We start from the raw sequence: 19,661 nt of genomic DNA, 5'->3' as shown, positions 1-19,661 counted from the left end.
TGTTCTTCAACTGAACCGTTTACCAGAAGTATGCAAAATTCAAGTTTTGTATTTGCCAAGATCGGTTATATGTCTTTTACACTATAAATTGCTCAAAACGAATGAAAGCCAAAACATTGATGCTTCTAAGGCAAGCTTTGAAGGAGAAATAGGCGCATTATTAAGGACTTAAGCTTAAGAACTGCTTAGAAACACCTCAGTGAAATGTTCAATACCATCAGTCGTATTGTCCAGATCCTGCTCCTTCCGATTATTGCATTTCGCGATCTATGACCCATGGGACTATCTGAACTATGGTCAATATTTGGAAGAATAAACTTTTCGTTCCCCATCTCTCCATAATAGAGCCGCAATTTTGATTATGCGAATCCTTTAAGATTTCCAAATGATATACGAACCGAATCCTTGATTGCATTTTTGTAAGCATCACGATTTTTCATATTTCCCATTTCAGATTTTGAATTCGATTTTGATTTACGTGATTTGCGTATATGCGTTGTAAGGAAGTGCGCACTTTCCTTGCCCACCTGGCATTACTCTTGCCGGCGCTTTTTAATTGCTAAATATTTTCAATTTCTTACAAAAAGTCGAGCATAAGACGTCCTTCGCCGTATTCGTAGGAAGTCCTTAAACACTTTTCATATTTCATGTTTTAACAAAATGCTTTTTTCTTCAACTACGTTCAACTATGAAAATGATTGCGGGCTGTTTCGTATCCTGCTGTTACTTTTTAGCAACTATAAGACTATTTTGTCGTTGTTGTGTGTTGTATATAACAAATCAGGCATTTATAAATGATGTAATCAGTCTTTCATTCCATTCCACCCACGATTTATTGATGCTTAAAACATCACTTGTTTTCTAACTCTTTACTTTAAAAATTCAATGTGAATGCATATATGTTCGTGTGTGTGTGTGTGTGTGTGTGTGCCTGTCTGCGTGCGTGCGTGCGTGCTTGCGATACAGGCATGAGCATTTATGTAAACTTCTTCTTGTAGTTTCTTCTTTTTTTTTTTTTTTTTTTTGGAAGAGAAAATGAACAAGTAGAAGAAGAACGAGGAAGAATAATAAGACGACGACGTTAGGTAACCTTATTTCAATCTAATAAGACATGATTGTAATTAATTAAATTAATTCGTTTCGGTTTTAATACACGAAATGTTGTCTAACTGCTGCTTATTCAAAAGGAATTTAAATCCTTTCCGTTTTGTCCTTCTGTTCCGCCTGGTTTATCATCGTAATATCAAGAGCTCTGTTAGCAAATTTTGACATAGAATCAAAATGACTTTTTCTTGATGATTTAATGATAATTAAAATAGAATGAGAGGAGAGAAATTTTTGCTAAATTTGACATTGATTGGAAATTTGTGATTGGATTTTGAAATAATGTTAAATTTGATTGTAAACTAACGTAAGGTTAACAAATTGACTCTTGGAAATATCTCTGTTGACTCGTTCTTTTCTTTAAGTTAACCTGAAAGGCTTTAAGTTTGCGTTGGAGTTAATATTAAATACAGCGAATGAAACAGAGGGCAAAAAATTTCTTCGTTATGCTATTTATTTAAAGGATTTTTCGTTTTTTTCTTTATTTATTTATTTATTTATTTTTTTTTCTTTCTTTCTACTGATATTATTTTTAACTTACTTAAGAATAACGTTTAGCGCGAATAGATAGATGTAGAATACGTATTATTTGGTATTTAATATTCAAAATCCTACCGCAATTTGTATTGCATTGTATTGCATTTTGTCAAATATACATCACATACGTATATGAACTGAAGTAATTTTCAGAATTTTATTAGCCGCAATATCGTCCGTAAGATGAGAATGCTACAGTGTCTCTTTGGGTTTGGTTGATGTGGATATTTAAGCTTCATTTTTCCACTTGCAATTAGTGTTAATTACGTATGCATTATTGTTACACATGCCTTTGTAGCGGGATATATAGCGGCAAGCAGATGTAATGCCTACATATGTGTAACTGACGTACACATTATCCTTCAGTTAATAATGTTGATTTATGCTTTATAGGCTAACTGAAGTTTTGTTTGCTTTTTAGCAATTAATTGAAAAAGGTCTAGTCCAACTATAGAAAAAAAACAAAACAAAAAAACTGAATCACATCTGTCTACAGCAGTAGTAGTGGAAGTAGTAGTACTAGTATTAATATTCGTATTAGTAGTAGTAGTAGTAGTAGTAGTAGTGGTAGTAGTAGTAGTAGTAGTAGTAGCAGCAGCAGCAGCAGCGGTAGTCGCAAGTAAGGATGATGCTGAAAAAATAAACATTTGATATTCTTAGCTCTAGAATGCACACACGTATATCTTTATATGCATACGCTACCTAACTCATGTGGAAAGACGATAATCTAGCCTTTTCATAACATTTGCTTTTTAATTTTAGACATCATTAACATTGTAAATTTACTAAAAAGAAAAACAAAAAAAAGCATTAAATCCCATTTTTTACCCATTTTCACGAATACTTTTAAACTATATATATATATATATATATTTGTGTGTGTGTGTGTGTATATAAAAGAAAGAAAGAAAGAAAAAAGGAAACCTTTTTTTTTTGCTAATTATTTATTTAAATATTAAACACAAAGTAAAGCTTCCTTTAAACACAACACAGAACTACCTTCAGCCAGTAAATATCCCCACATATGATTGTAATAAGATAACGGGTAGGGCGAATGAAAACGAAGTATCGAAAAATGTTTTATTTTGTTTTAAAAAAAATTGCCCAAAATTTTAAGGGCTAATACACTAATGAAAGAGCAGGGACTTTTACGTCCGCTTCATAAAAATCTTTTAGGCTTACGCTAGCACTTCAGAGATGTAATGAAAAAAATCGACTTTTTCTCTTCGCATTCATTCTCTTTCTCCATCTCTTTTCCATGCTCTCTTTTTCTCTCTTCCTATACTTGAAAAAACATCTATAATTTAATTAGAGCAGACATATATAGCAATGAGCAAAAGTTTATATATATTTGCATATATTTGCGATATTTGTAATAAACTTGATCTCGAAAAGTGAATTTGAAACACGTAGACAATGTTCCGCCGCTAGTCCGCTCTTCAAACCAATTTACAAGACAATTAAGTTGATTGTTATCTGTTCGTGTTCGTTTTTGGTGGATTACTCCGCTCTTGAAAATTGATAACGCGAATGCGTTTCGCTATTTAAAATTGCTTTGGATGTATTGCCAGACTCGATAAGTGGGGTGCCAAGTCTTTTGACTGCAAGACTGACGATTTGATGCAGAGCTGCACGATTATAGCAATTTTCCTTTCCGTGCTTTGCAATAGACAGTCTTATTCGATCCACTAGTAACAGACAAAGCGAAGCCTACGACAACATATAACGTACGAAGATTATGAAAACATAACTAAAAGTACAGTATAGGTTATGAAAGCTAGTCTGCATTCCATCGTGGCGTTGCCATATGTTTAAGGAAGAATTCTTTTCGAGCCACTTCCACGCATCGACACCTGTGACGAATGGCGACTATATACTATAAGCATAATCTTTCACCACAAAAATGTTAGATCGTATGTCGACCAACAAACTTTGGCAAAACTGCGACAGATATAATATTGAATTGTCAACTATCCAACATATTCTGGATATAGTGCAACTTCCGATCATAATTTGGTTGGCTTCCGACCGTATAGCATGAGTGACGAAAACGTAAATTTCGAGAAAGCTGAAAAGAAGTCATCTCCCGAATTCTTTTGCCTGAAAATGGAATCGACCAAGCTGTAGATCATTGAAAAATGATTATGGAGAGCCATGAACTCTTCACCTTTAATTAATCGAATGCTGATCTTTAAAACCTCACCTGAGGTTGAGCTTTATCTTTGGAATGGGAACAAACGTATTCAGTCACTTGGCATGGAACGTTTTTTTTTTTTTTTTTTTTTTGCTTATAAGATCGGAAACGCAATTGTTAGCTTATGTTTTGACGTGTCTACTGAAAGACGTAATTAAAATTCGCTTACACCAGGTGCTACGGTTCAAACGTATTAATGGGGATATTAAGGATTGTTAAGCAAGTTCTCACTGTTTTCCAAATAACATGACAACATATCAGTCAATAAATCCCCAATCCGACATATATAGGGCAACACCGTTCCCAGAACCATGTAATTTCTGAATAGCGCTAACCTTCAAACGGCACGACATTCTAATAATTCGTTTACAGATTAATAATCCGACGTTTGTTAGTGAAAGAAAATACTGCTGAGGTTAAACAGTGGCTTAATAAGCGTTACGGGGACTCTGAATTAGGAAAATTAACTATTGTTGACCGATGTGATGAATTTCAACGCGGTTGTACAAACATGCTGAACGCTCTAGTCGCCCAAAATCGGCCGTTGTTCCAGAAAACATGAAAAATGTGCACAACATTGTTTTGGAAGATCGAAAATAAAGTGTCGTGAGATAACTGACATCTTGAAGATGTCAGAAGGCAGTGAATTTAATGCTTTGCATGAGAAGGCTCTGTTCGAAGTGAGTGACGCGTCTGCTCACATCAGAAATCGACAACGCGTTGACGATTCAGAGCAGTGTTTGGAAGGAAAGAAAGGCTGAGATAAAAAGCATTTTTTGAGTCGGTGTATGATAATGGATGAAACATAGATTCACCAGTGTACGCATGAATCAAAAAGATGGTCAGGTAAGCGGACAGCAACCAGAAAAAGTGGTACCAAGCGACCAATAACTCAAAAGTTCGCTGGCAAGGTTATGGCATCTGCATTGTAGGACACGCATAAGGTTTTTGAAAAAGTACAAAGAATCAATAGCGAATTATTGAATCAATTGGGTGCAGAAATCAAGAAAAAATGACCTCGCACGGCAAAAGATCCAACTGTTTCAACAACACACGAATTGCTGCCGCGAACACCAAAAATATGCTCCCGGAAAAGAAATCTGCTTCAAATAACAAAGTGATTGCCGAAATTGGGACGTATTTTGAAAGGAAAGACAAATCGGTTTCGAAAGAAGGCATCGAAAAGTTTGAAAAGTGTTTGAATGAATATATCAATCCTGAAGGAGAGAGCAATGTCTCTCCTGTATATATCTATCTATCACTGAAGGATGGGGGTGTACTCGTTTTATCATAACGTTTGCAAAAGGAAGCTTTAGAGAGCCTTAATGAAATTTTGAATTGATTAAGCAATGTCTGTCTGTTTGTGTGTCTGACTGTCTGTGTCCTTGTAGCGTCTGCGTGATTGAGGCTCTGCTCGTCGCAAAAATGAATACATCGACTTCAAATTTAGTAGAGCCATTGTAAGTTTTTGCAAACAAGTTGACATTGAAAACGGGTCAAATGTGTCAGAGCACATGTCTGCAGTGGTTTCACTGAAAACTGAACGCATGTCCGTCTCTCAAAGCGAAAATATGTGGGCTGATCGAAGTCTGAAATTTTCCACAGTTACTTTCCGAAAAAACTTACTATCAATGTGCAAAAATGGTATAAATCGACCTTGCCCCCACACAAACTTATAGGTGACTAAATTTCTCTTTTCTTTACTCTTTCGAAGTGTTATGCTTAATTAATCATAAAGTAAACAAGACAGAATATTTAAAATCATATTGTACATATCTGAAATGAAGATATATTATCGGCCGAAAAATGCGTTAAATCTAAAATAAGTATGGTGGACACCACGCCATAGTGGATTGAATGTTCCTCAATAATACCAGTGATTTATCAACTAACGGAGTTTAGAGAGTAGAATGCGAAAAACTACGTGTACTAATTCTATATTAATTATGATGGACGTCATGACGTAATAGATTAACTTTGTGAAGTAAACGGTGAAGGAGAAATTTTATCCCATTCACAATAAATAAAGGTATGGGGCGCTAAAGATTTTAATCACGGCGGGTATTCGAAATTCGACCCCAGCCGAATATAACTTTTTTACTTGTTTCCATTTAGATCAGAGACTTATTGAGTACTATGATACCCCTTGCCATTTTTACTTTGTAATTGTCATATAATATCGATATCGAAACCTGAGCAGACATTTGATCTACCCATACTCGCAATAGTTTATATTCGGAATTCAGGTTTCCCCTTTGAAATTATGAAATAAGCAGGACCAATGAATCACGATGATCATAATTGGTTAGGGATAAGGCCTGATTTAAATCTTTTTTTTTAAAACTTAATAACAAAAAAGGTAATTAGAAAAAAAAACTCATTGTAAAATTGTTTTCAAAAATGCAATCATATCGCCCAACCGGTGCAATAATGCAATTTCATCGTTTCATCTTGATATTGGAAACTTTGCGAGCTCTAAGATGGGTCAATCACTTGAAAGCACTGACGCTGACCAAGCCTGAATTTGTCTTACTTTCAAAAATGTATGATTTTTTTCGAAATATAAGCACGTACACATAGGTAATGTGTATGCAATCCTATATGCGTGCGTGTTCAGTGTTAGATCCGAAAATTATGCTACACAAACATAAATAAGCTTTAATATGCTACAGTGCGTATGCTGAACATATACATAAATGTGCTAACAAGCACATCTTTCTCTTACAAATTGTGAGAGAGTAGTAGTAAACGCTACAACTTACTTACTTACTTACTTATTTATTTATTTCAAAAACACATATATATATATATATATATATATATATATATATATATATATGCAAAGGGAAAAGAGAACAAAATCCCACATTAGTGATAATATATACAAATAAGTGCCAAAAAAAGGATTAACATCCGTACTCCACCTTTCCACGAAAGCGAATATGTTCTTATTATTGTTTATGTGTGTTATGAGTAGTACGAGTTTTATGCTGCGAAATAAAATTTTACATTATTTGTTTAATTTTTGTGTACATATTTAAGTATTCGTGTGTGCGTTCTTCGTATTTCGTTTGTACACAAGAATAATAACAACAACAACAACAACAACAACAACAATAATAATAACAGCAAAAAGAAAATCAAAACGAAAAAAGATGTTAACAGCAGCAATAGCGAAGAGAGTTTCGCATTACAGGCTGTGCATAAAATTAGATGATTTTTCTCTAATTGCGTTGCTGGCTGACTATAAAAGAAAGTTATGTGTTTGTGTTTATTTCTGTATCTGTGTGTGTGTATATGTCGATAAAAATGTATATGTAGCATATATGTGATATTTTAAAACATGATGCCGAAGTAACAGGCAGCAACAGACAACAACAAAAGTAACTAATGATGGCTTATAAGATGCGAAAGAATGAGTAAAACAACGCAAGTATAAAACGATGGCAATGGTGGTGAATGTGGATGGATAGATGAATGGCTTGACAATTTTTGTTTTGCTTTTGTCATAAGCATTGAGACTCTGATAAAAAGATGTTTGCATACACACGCCAACACACACACACACACACATATATATATATATATATATATATATATATATACATACGTACACGCTAAAAGACATACATACATACATGCATACGTACGTGCATACGTACATACATACATATACACACACGAAGAGACATGCACGTATTAAACATATATATAAATATAAGATATATATATATATCTATATATATATATATATATGTATATACATAAATGAAACATAAATATAAATTAAAAATACAAAAAGGGTTGCTTGTAACATCATGCTCATCATCGAGCACTTTCGAAAGAATCTTAAATAAAAAAAATAAAAAAATTAAAATAAGAATAAAAAAAAAACAACAACATAAAAATAGAAATAAGTAATTGTGTGTATACGTGTTTTGTAGATACGATATTGACTTGTCAAGTGAGTAATGCCACCCACATACGCACCCATCTGCTCACTTACCAAGATCAACTACCTGTCTACCATTCTATCTATCAACTTCACTCGCTCAGCATCTCACACATGTATGTTATAAGACGGAATTATGGAAAGTTTGCCTCTTGCCTACGTTTTGCCTTTTGTAATTTGAATTTGAATTGACATGAATGTTAAAACTCAGACTCATACCCAGCGCAGTCCTTTCGATTTATTTTAAACTTTTCTTACGTTGAAAATGCTTTAATTTCGTACATGGTTGGATTAAATGCGAACTTTTTCTCATTTCGTCATTGTTTAATAAGGGTGTGATTGAAATTCACACACAAACAAATGAGCACACAAACATACATATATATATATATATATATATATATATATATATATATATATATATATATATATATGGATATGCAAGCATTAAGCTTTCCTTCCATACACTTTATTAATTCTTAAGATAATTTTAATGGGAAAACAATTCTCAAACATACTTCCAAATACATTCGTATAGATAATGTTTTCTGATTTCACTAATTTTCACTTCCATTTCGAATTAATATAAAACGTTTATTAATAGTGTTAAGGGACCGCAAATTTGAATTCGAACTGTGATTAATCGCGAAAATGCTTCTGAAATGTGAAATATTTCCGAGGTTTCGAATTTATGGAAAAATTTCAATTTTAAATTTAAATTTTAAAACATATATGTATATTTTCGGCTTGCGTTGTAACTGCATACCACAGCAGAAAATAAAAAAAGAAAAAAAAAAAAAAAAATTCCATGCTATTAAAACACATACGGATGAGTGTATGTACATAGATCGAGTATGCAAAAATGTCACAACTGTCACTTTAAGCATTTGTAAGAAACAACAACAAACATAATGCAGCCGTCATTAAAGCATTCTGCACAGCAATGCGACATTTCCAACACTACCACATTAAGTACATTGTTTGTTTTGCTGCTGAAGTAACGTATCGTTGTTGGTTCATTTCATTGTTCATTGATTTGCTTTGATTTATTATTTCTGGAAGCGAAAAATAACCCTCCACTTCTTATTACAACTCCTTGAGAACAATCAACGTCTTTGCTATAATCATCATTATGTTATGAGTTTATTAAAAAACGCAAAAAAAGAAGAAAAAAAACCACAAAACAAAACATACATCATTGAAGACTTACCATAATAGCTACATATATATGCAGAGTATCACGTGTGTGGTTAAGCAATTTAAAAAAAAAAAAAAAAAAATCTAAAAAACGTTATATGAATTTTGTTTTTTTTTTTTCCATTTCGCAATTGCAGCTGACGCGTGCGTAAGCAACAAAAGTGAACAAATTACTTGCTTTGCTTTTAGTGAAATACGCAGAAATCGACGCAGGGGCTTTTTTTGGACAAAGAGGTTCTTGTGTTCAAAATATTGAAAAGACATGTGGCCAACACGGGTTTAATATGCTCTTTCGCAAATCGGAAAACAAATAAGCAATTTTAAATCGCCACAAATTTTGTGTTTTTTTTTTTTTTTTTTTTTTTTAAATTATATTTAAAACATTAGCTATAGGAAGCTGAGCAATCAACACAAACACAATGAATGTGTGGAAGGAATTGCATTTAAAAAAAAGAAAAAAACATTCATCTGTTAGTTGTATACGCGACAAATAAACTTATTCTTACATCTTATGCCCACTATCCTAATGACATTTTCCCTTCTATATATATATATATATATATATATAAGTAAAACACTTGACTGGTTTTCTTTTTTCTCTTTTTTTCAATTCAAAACCTTTTTTTAATTACGAGTGCACATATTTTATCGCTCCGCAGTAAAATCAAAAAGATGAAGAAGAAGAAATGTTTTGTTTATTTTTGTTTTCCTTAGTATATGCGGCGAGCACATATCTTCGTGATATATTCGTCTAATGAAGGTAGATAGCTCCGTGTTTGATCTTTTAACTATATGTGAACTTAAAATTTATCGAAGCATCTGCACGGAACCCACCCACCCCCTTCCACCTACCCGCGGTCTCCTTCTCCAAACCCTCTCATCTCACAGACTTATATCGGTTTTTGGTTACTCGTTTCATTTCTCATCTTTTTTTGTTTTCTCTGAGTTATCATTTTAAAAGTGTGCCCAGTCCCTGCTCTGTGGCGACAAAAGTACACACGTTGCAGACAAAAGAAAAAAAAAACAAGCTGAAACCTACACAAGCATTAAATAAAATCCACCCGCATTTTAGTTAATTAACTCATTTGGATTCTCTTCGGTTGATTTTGTAAAGTTTTTTAGTCAAAAATGTTAAAAAAGATATAAAGCCTTTTACAAGAAAAAAAGACCAAAAAACCTAAGAAATACATATATATATATATATATATATATATTTGTATTAACATTAATTGATTTGTTAGAGAACGTGAGCCAAATAAACCCTTTGCCAACCAATATTTCAAGGGTATTGAATGGAAAATACCACAAGCGAAAACCGCAAATATTTTTAAAAGATAAAAAGAGATAATTTGTTGATTTCGCAATACAAAGCTTTAAGCTCTAACAAGCTTTAAATAATATGCTTTTCAACAATGACGTTTGATTTATTATTTAAAATTTTTGCTTTCGTTTTAATTTTTTTTTTATTTAGTTAATTTTTTATTTTTTTATTTATTTTTATTTATTTTTTTTTTTGTAAGTCCTTTCGGCATAATCCTCCAAAGACCAGTCAGTCAGTTTGTACGTCTTTTACCATCTTTAACCATTTGTCCTTTATCGTTTCCCTAATAGAAAGAAAAACAAAAAAAAAAAAAATACACACAAAGAGAGAAAAAAAGCAAACTCAAGAAATAAGCAACAACAACTGTTTGGATTCTCACGAGGATAGAATTTCAACAAGTGCCAAAAACTTAATTTTTACAAAACAAAATAAAACAACATCGCCAACAATAACAATAACAACAATAACAGAATCAACACCAATAGCAAAAACAATATTGAAAAATAAAAGGTCGTTTATGTCCATGTTACCTTTAGAAAAAGTTTCTCAATTCATTCAATTTTGAAATGAAATGTTTATTTAAAATTTCCTAATATTAAGGAACAATAAGAAAAGCAAATAATAAACAATGGAAGACTAGCTTCCTTAACCGATAGCCGATGCTGCAGCAACGAAATCTCCTCCATGGTAATTATGAATTATTAAATAAGAATTATAATCGATTTTTATTGCCTTCTAAAAAAGCGATTTTATTAACAAAAAAATACAAGAATACAAAATATACAACAAAAAATTCCAACATTAACAACTAATAGCTAAATCCAATACACAAGCCGTACATATATATAAACATGCCAAGTGACATAAAAAAAAGAGTTTTTTTTTTTTTTTTTTTTTTTTTTTAAACAACCCTTCTTGATAATATTTAGAAAAAAATTTATTTAACAAAAACAAAACAAAAATTGTGGATCCACAGTTTACTTACTAACTGTGTGTGTGTGTGTGTGTGTGTGTGTGTATGCATATAAATCATGATGATGATGATGATGATGATGATGATGATGATGAGTCTGACAATAATGACAAATATAACCAAAGGCTATATACATGTGAATGAAACGTATTCGCGTCTTTCGCTTTACGTACAAATGCACCCACTACGACGACAAACAAAAACAAAGAAATTATCAACGCAACCATTCAGTTTACAAACATTCATAAATATGACTGAATGTAATTCTTTATTGTGTACTGTATATATATATATATATATATATATATATATATATGTATGTATGTGTGTGCGGGTGTTTTGTGCGTTGCTGCATACAACTGTCAAATCGGTATTGACGAAAAGAAGGACATTGACAATGATAGCGATGGCATTAGTGATGATGATGACGACGACGATGACGGCGATGACTTTGTTGTCTAGGAAAAATAGATTTTTAATACGACTACAGACAACCAGCCAGCCAGCCAGCCAGCCAGTCAGTGAGACATCCAAACATCCAACCAATCGTTATTTAAAAAAAAAAAAAAAAATCTTACGTAAGAGCAGCCAAGGTTTTAACCATCATTCCGGTTGTACTGTTTTCTTCTTTCAAGTCCTGAAAAAATAGCCTTAAGTCTTACGTGAAATTTCTGGAAAGGAAAAGGAAAGAGAAAGAGCGAAAAAAAAGAGTGAAGTCTAATACTCTTGTATTCCGTTCCTTGAATTGGTTTTATGTTGTGTTTGCATTTTGATAACCAAAGTCGATAATGTTTAATCACTGGATTACATGAAATCACGTTGCATGAATTCACTCTCTCTTTCCTCTCTGTCTTGTTGTCTGTCTCTTCGACGGTAATTTCAAATGCCAACCAAGCGACAGACCGTCCGACTATCTCTGCTCCTGCCTCCAACTCCTTTTGGCTTTATTGATTTTTCTGTTATGCATTTCTGTATTTCTTTGAACCGTTTAACCTTCACTTCATAACTTTGGCAATTAGTTTCTGTATGAGTTTAAAGTTTCTCTGTTGTGTGCTGATTTAATCGAAGTCTCATTACTTCCGGCATTTATACAGGATTCAAAAATCATAAAACAAATATAAAAACCATTTTTTCTTTTTTTTTTTTTCGCTTTTCTTTTTTCAATGTGTGCAACTTCTTTTATGTGCAGCAGACTAATTTGCCAAAAACTTTACCTAAATACATCCCAAAAACTAACTCATATACAACTTACTCTAATGCTTATAATATAATAACAACAGTAACAAAAAACATAAAGACCCCAGGTTTTCTTCTTTTTTTTTTTTGGCAATATTTTGCAGTTCGACCTCCCACTAATAGCTTGAAAAATCTAGCAACGCTTATCGATAAACGACGATAAACTAAAAACATTTAAATCCTTAACTTTGTAGAACACAAAAAAGGGAGCCACTTGGAAACTCCTATAAATTGTAGCATTTGTTTAGGTTTTTTGTATATAGTTACACATCCGAGCCAGCACACACCACCATCGCCATCGCCATCGCCACCGTCACCGTCACCGTCACCGTCACCGTTACCGTTACCGTCACATCTCAAACCTGTTCCGAAAAAGTTGTTACGTATTAATTTGACTAAATTTAACTCGTAATTACTTTAAAAGTAAAATTAATGACGGTTTCTCCCAAAAAGAACAAAAACAAAAAAAACAAAAAAATGAATAAATAAATAAAAAATGAATGAAACGAAAAAAGAAAACTATTACTATTACAAGCAATGTAACAGTAGTTTAGAGCGAGCAAGAATGAGAGACTGAGACGACAATTGCTATTAGATTTATAACAATTTCAATACACAATATGTTACTAATATGTGTTGTTTTTGTTATTCTTGTGGTTTTTGCTTTCACTTTAAGCAGCAAAAGTAATAAACGGCGAGAAAGAGAAGAAAAAAAAAAAAAAAAAAGGAGAAGAAGAGTCATTTTATAAATAGAACTGAAAAACAAAATTCAGTCCTTTCCTACACACTTACATGCGTGTAGGCGATATTAGGCAATGTGGGCACAAACAAAGAGGATTTCAAAGACAACCCCACAGAATTTAATGGTCAAAGAGTTTCGTATAATATTTATGGTTTTCTACTTAAAAAGGGTTAATTGCGGGATATTTGTGCGTATCCTTGATAAAATTTAGTTTCCCAACTCGTAGTATTTCTCTTTTTAATTTTCACAAACGGTACCATTAATGCAAAATGTTTTTTAATTATTTTATATATACTTATGTATGTTTTCCTTCTCTATTTTTCTTTTTGCACTGCTCTGTTCTGCTCTGTTTTTCTTAGAGAGCTACTCTTGCTGAAAAGGAAGTTAACACACTCAAGGAACAGTTATCCACAAATATTCCCAATACAGACGTTTGTACCGACAGCGCCGAGCACAGCAGCGATTTAACTGCGATAGTGGCAACAGCAACATCACCTCTCCTATCAACTACAGCAGTAGCAGCAGCAGCAGCAGCAGCTGCATCAGCAACAACAATAACAACACCAACAACAACTGTAATTGATAATAATAGTAGTTTGGATAGATCGACAACAATAAACCCACCAAACACCCATTTGTCACCAACAATTTTAAGCCATAATAACGTTAACACTCATAATAGTAACAGCAATAAATTGTTGAATACGGTTGCCGCTGCTATAACGCTTCAACAGAACGGCGGTAATCTATTAGCCACCACACCATCCCCATCGCCGCCGCTTTCCATTACTAGTTCACCTACAGCGTCCCAGCATACCACCACAAGTCAACTCAAAGGTTGCCTGAATCCTAAATTGTTCTTCAATCACGCTCAACAAGTAATGATGATGGAAGCTGCTGCTGCCGCGGCAGCTGCTGCGGCCGCTGCGGCTGCCGTGCAACAGCAACAATCCCCTATGCATTCACCCCAACCCGCAACTCAAGACGATAATGAACATGAAGATTCAACCGTCCCACAGAATATTATGAACAAAGACGGCGATAATTTTAATGTCACTACCACCGCTGCTACAATAAGTGATACTACCATCAATGTTTTTGCATCCGCAACAGCAAATGATAGCCGCAACGTGCCACAGGAAATAGGAGACCAACATAGCAATGGCAATAAAATCGACCGCGATGTTGATAGAATACTTGCAAATAGAACTGATAATGAAAATTACTTATGTTGCAATATAAGCAATAGCAATACCAACGGCAACAACAACAACAACAACAACAACAACAACAACAACAGTAACAATAGTAACAACAACAACAATAATAATAATAATAACGGGATGAATAGCTGCAGCAGCAATACGATTAATAAGATCAATAATAGCGATAATTCTGCAATGAGTACAAACGAGAGCCATACAGAAAATATAGCAAATCTGAGCAAAGAAAGCGAAGCAATTCTCTCGGAGGATTATAACGAAAAGGAAGAACAGCTATGTCCAGTTAAGAATATCAATCTGAGTCCTTCTGAATTATTAGCTGCCAAAGATAAAGAGGTTAGTATTTAACTCTGATATAAGTTTTACTCTTAAATCACACATCCATACATACATACATACATACATTCATACATACATACACACACACACACACACACACACACACACACACACACAATCATTATTGCATTGATGTGGCATTCGCAAGAGTACACAGACTGAAAATTATAGTAAAGCATAGGAATTATAGATAAGTTCATTTTGTATTTGCTTTTTTTTTGCAATCTCTCGAGCAACTAATGTGCTTAAGTAGAGTGTACTCCACGCAACGAAATCCGCAATCTATTCATATTATCCAATTTCAGGTCAGACGTAGAAAGCAATGGGGTGTAAATGCGTTAAGATAGACCACAGACATTACTGGGGATACTCAAACTCATAGCCCAGTCTAAAAGATGCACTCATCGTCGCAGGTCGCAAACACATTTCGCAAAACATACGAAAATGCTTTCCAGCCCTAGAAGAAAATAATATACAGCTGAAGAGAAAGAAACAAAAAAGGATCCCTTTTTTTATATTTTAAGGGTTTTTTCCCTTTTTTGTTTTCAAAAAAAATATTACCAAAAACAACAACAACAATGATAACAACAACCAAATAGAAAAAAAACATTTTTAAATCCTTAACTGAAGGAAATTGTTTATTGTTTATCGGGATGTGTGTGCTGCGATTGTTCTGATTCCCTCGTTTGTTGACTCTGTTATCAACTTTATGACATTACTTTGACAAATAATTTTTTACGCCTTCAATTGTAGTCGAATAAAAACTTTCCTCGCTTGTCACGAAGCGAGCAAAATACTTTAAGATATTTGTTTGAAAAGGCCCTCCTCCTCTACCAAATTATATAGTTGAATGTCAAATTTAAAGAAAATAAAAGTCAAATTAAAAGTTTTCATCATTTTATACCTATTACTATCGAACAATGAAAGTATCCTAGATTTCTCATATCGGTTGTAACATTAACAAAAATTAACGCATCGATAACGTCAGAAACTATAATCCATATGATCCCTTGATATGAAGAAGAAGAAGAAGAAGAAGAAGAATACACAAAATCTGACCATAAGCTCTATCCATTCAATCGTCCATCATGTTTTGGATTAGATTATGCCTACATGTCGACGATCTGCCCTTGAATACACTTATCATGCAAGAAAGCAGAAGATGAGGGATATTGTTGCCTAATGGCAACTTTGTACAAATCATTTACCAAGCCCATGTAAAAATTCAATGCGAAAGTGCTCCCGATCCCCTAAACGCCAAACTTATAATCCATAGAAAACCTTAGCATTTATTGAGATACTGTGTATTTAGGCAAATCGTTTATTGTAGCAAATGTTGCACCTAAACAGGTTGCACGCATGGAATTAGGAATGTCGAAAAAAAACAATTACCTAATATATGCTTATACATGCATATATGTATACGATTACATATCTACACCAGAGTTTGTAAGCCTTCTCGCTCTTTGAGTCTCATAACACAGCAAAGCAGTTTAAGGAAATAGAGGAAAGCGTCTCCATAGACAGCGACAAGAGCAGGTCACATATGTGGCTTGAGTTGCTGACCTCAACAAGTACACAACATTTAACAAATATGTATGGTGAAGCGAAAAAACCGTATCGTATTTTAAACATCCGATTAGGGTAAATTGATTTGATGGTGACTGTTTCGTATAAAAACCTTTTCTTTCTAGAAGCCTTTGATACGAAGAGTTCCTAAAAGCAAAAGGAGAAAACAAAAATAAGCTAAAATACTAGAGTCATGCAAAGTCGATTATTAAATACCCTGCACAAGCTCACTTAATGTTATGCTTCACGTATTTCCGTTAATTATTATATCTATTTTCCCATCGAAACGCTTAGTGCTCATGGGAGTCTTTGAGAATAAGTGAAGAATTTCGGAAAACTAACTTATACAGTCAAAACTTATTGCAGTCAATTTTGCTACAGGACTATCATAAAATAATAAAAATTACATCTTGGCGCATACGTAAGAATATTTATACGGTAGGGGTTCAAAAGAAGCGCTCCATTCTATCGAAAATACTATTTTCGATCGATTTGCATCGAAAAACGACAGCGCTATAGTGATGTGCTTTAAATGATTCAGAAAGTAATTCCGAATTGATTGACAATAATAATCAATTCAGGCACCATGAGATAGATTCCTTTGAGATGTTCAATACGTCCGTCCGTACGTGTATTGCAGGAAAACAAATATAATCGAATACCGAATCTTGAGATAGGGCCTTCGTTATGAAATTTTTTCGTATGCGTTTCCAAGAAGATGATATATCAGAGATCATATCAACAATATGTTATATAACACATTGTTCTGCTTTTCGTTTCGAACCCTTTATTTATATTGCAGCAAAATATCATATCGTATAAGCGCATAATAATTATAATTTTTGTAGAAAGCGCTTTTCGGTTGCGCTACGAGCGATTAGTGGAGCTACAAAAAGAGAGTGTGATAAGTCTAATACAACTTGTCTGTCGTTCTGTTTGAATGAAAGCGTTTTCATCCGTTTTTCATGAATAATAATTCATAATTTCTATAATATATGATATATCACATGAGTTACATTGTATATGATATACGATGTATGTATGTATGTATGTATGTATGATATATATTGTTTAATTAGATATATTTTTAAAATTTTTCTCATTGAAAGCCATCCCAATCCCAGCCCCGGTGTGTCATTGCAAAGTGGACTTTCAAGATGTTCTTAGTATAATATTTTTCAATTATTTGAATATCATTTCAAATATATTTTCTTTATTTTCTTAAACGCTCTCCCTTCGTCTCTCTTCCTCTCTGTGTCGGTCTTCCGTATATTATAGGTATTAGTAAATAATTCATGTTTCAAAATCAATTTTCTTAAAAGCATTTTCATCATCTTCTTCTGTCATAATTCTGTACATTGTTTATTGCCTTTAAACCAGACTGAATTGAAATTGAAAATGGCTTTTAAAAATTTCTTTTTTGTATATTCTATCTGGCGGGAAGAGCATTGCCATAATTACAATAGCACCCTATTTATTCGGCATCCCATACATATACACATACATACATACATACATACATACATACATACATACATACGTACATATAAAAATACAAATCCATATGAATTTATGTTTTTATGTAAATATACCTATCACGTAAAGCACTCTTGAATGCAGAAATATATTTATTTATTTCTATTATTCTGATTATCATTATTATTATTATTATTATTATTATTATCACCAGTATTTATTCAGATTTGCAAAATAGCTTTTAATGGATTTTTATCCTCGAACAGGGCAAATCAAACAAACCGGCAAAAAATGCATTCAATACTTCAAAAAGGCTTCATTCTACTTTACTTCAGTAGGAAAATAAAAATGAAAATATAAAAAAAAAATATTTAAAGAGACACAACTGAAATGAGAAATTGACTCATATATCATACGATGAGACAAACAGACAATCGAATATGTGATATGTTGCGTGGAACTTTCGCTGGCTACGCTCGCTTAGTGCATCAAAACAATTACGGATTCTTTGCTGTAAAGGGGAACTGAAGTCAGGTTTCGAAGAACGCAAGAAACGCATAAGAACTCTTGCTTGTAGAGCTTGTTTTTTTTTTTTTTTTTTTTCTTTTAGAAAATAAAGAAAGTGAATGAATGTATGAATGCATAAACACAATGTATGTGTGCACTTAAAAGACATTGCTTCATTGTCTGCGGATGGATGATTAATGCTATTAATGCGTAAAAGCCTAACAGTACAGGATCTCTGTAACTTCGGAAAGGAAGGAAATTGCATTTCAATTATTTTCGCGATTAGTTACTTATGGTTTTAAGGTCGATCTTTGCCTTCCTTTAGGACAATCATGACGGTACAATATTCAACTACGAATGCGTCTCACTTTTAATCTTAATTTTTCTAACACCGATCGGCCATCGATGCAGATCGTTTGATCGACTCAGAATTCCAAGCTAGTGTAGTCCCTTTTCTTTATTATGAATTCACATAATATATTCTCGATAAGAATTGCTGACTTATATATATATATATATATATATATAGAAATATGCCTGCAATTAGTTTTCCACTTTTTGAAAGTTTAAAGTTCAATGAGTGAGCAATTTGTCAATCGCTTTATGCGGACAAATAACGAAACTGATCCGCTTCCTCTTAAGAAATTTTCTCGTTTATTGTCTTGGTGTAGAGACTAATGCTATTTATATGTCCATGGCTGTATATCTTGAATTAATTATGTTATGTATTATGTATGATCTCTTAGCGCTAGTTACGTAATAATAGCTTCATTGTATTATTAACTATGCTTTTCGAGCATTCTACCTTAACTATGTTATTTCTCGGCTACGACATTGTCTGACTATGGATGTTATGTCCATTCCCTGTATTTCATACTCTGAATATGGGTACATTTTTGCGGATTGCAATTGTATAATACAATGTTTTACACATGAATACAATGTTTCTTAGGAGCTTAGGAGAAATGTAACCCGATTAATGCATAAATAGCTAAACTATGATAACAATTCCTTTATATATGTTTACATGTATATCTAGTGTAATTCATTTCATCAATTTTTTCCTATTCCTTTTTAACGGGATGTTGAGCGCCGTTTTCGTCCTCATAAAAAATCTGCATAATAAAGCGAGCGCCTGTGCATTTCTCATCGAACATTCGTTTTCTTCAGCTTTGCAAATGGAAAAATTACTTAAAAGCAAACAGTGAGCAAGCAATGAGAGTCAAAAGATTTACTCAAAATATCTCTATAAAAAAAAAAAAAAAAAAAAAAAAAAAAAAAAAAAAAAAAA

The 19,661-nt window shown here is 33.0% G+C and overlaps 2 protein-coding genes across 5 annotated transcripts in view; one reads left to right on the top strand and one right to left on the bottom strand.

Annotated features, from left to right (window-relative positions):
* Positions 1–19,661, top strand: part of LOC119641226 (homeobox protein cut) — a 98,973-nt gene that overhangs the window by 38,322 nt on the left and 40,990 nt on the right. For all 4 annotated transcript variants that reach the window (XM_038039799.1, XM_038039790.1, XM_038039816.1 and 1 more), the window contains one exon: positions 13,616–14,815. In XM_038039799.1, the coding sequence (XP_037895727.1) occupies positions 13,616–14,815 (1,200 nt within the window). The remainder of the gene's footprint in view (positions 1–13,615; positions 14,816–19,661) is intronic.
* Positions 1–19,661, bottom strand: part of LOC119641247 — a 40,957-nt gene that overhangs the window by 16,108 nt on the left and 5,188 nt on the right. The window lies entirely within an intron of this gene.

Source organism: Glossina fuscipes, unplaced genomic scaffold (assembly GCF_014805625.2).
Source record: "Glossina fuscipes isolate IAEA_lab_2018 unplaced genomic scaffold, Yale_Gfus_2 0, whole genome shotgun sequence".
In the NCBI taxonomy this organism is placed as follows: Eukaryota; Metazoa; Arthropoda; class Insecta; order Diptera; family Glossinidae; genus Glossina; species Glossina fuscipes.
The sequence above is the reverse complement of the archived record's forward strand: the minus strand, read 5'-3'. Positions and strand labels throughout refer to the sequence as shown.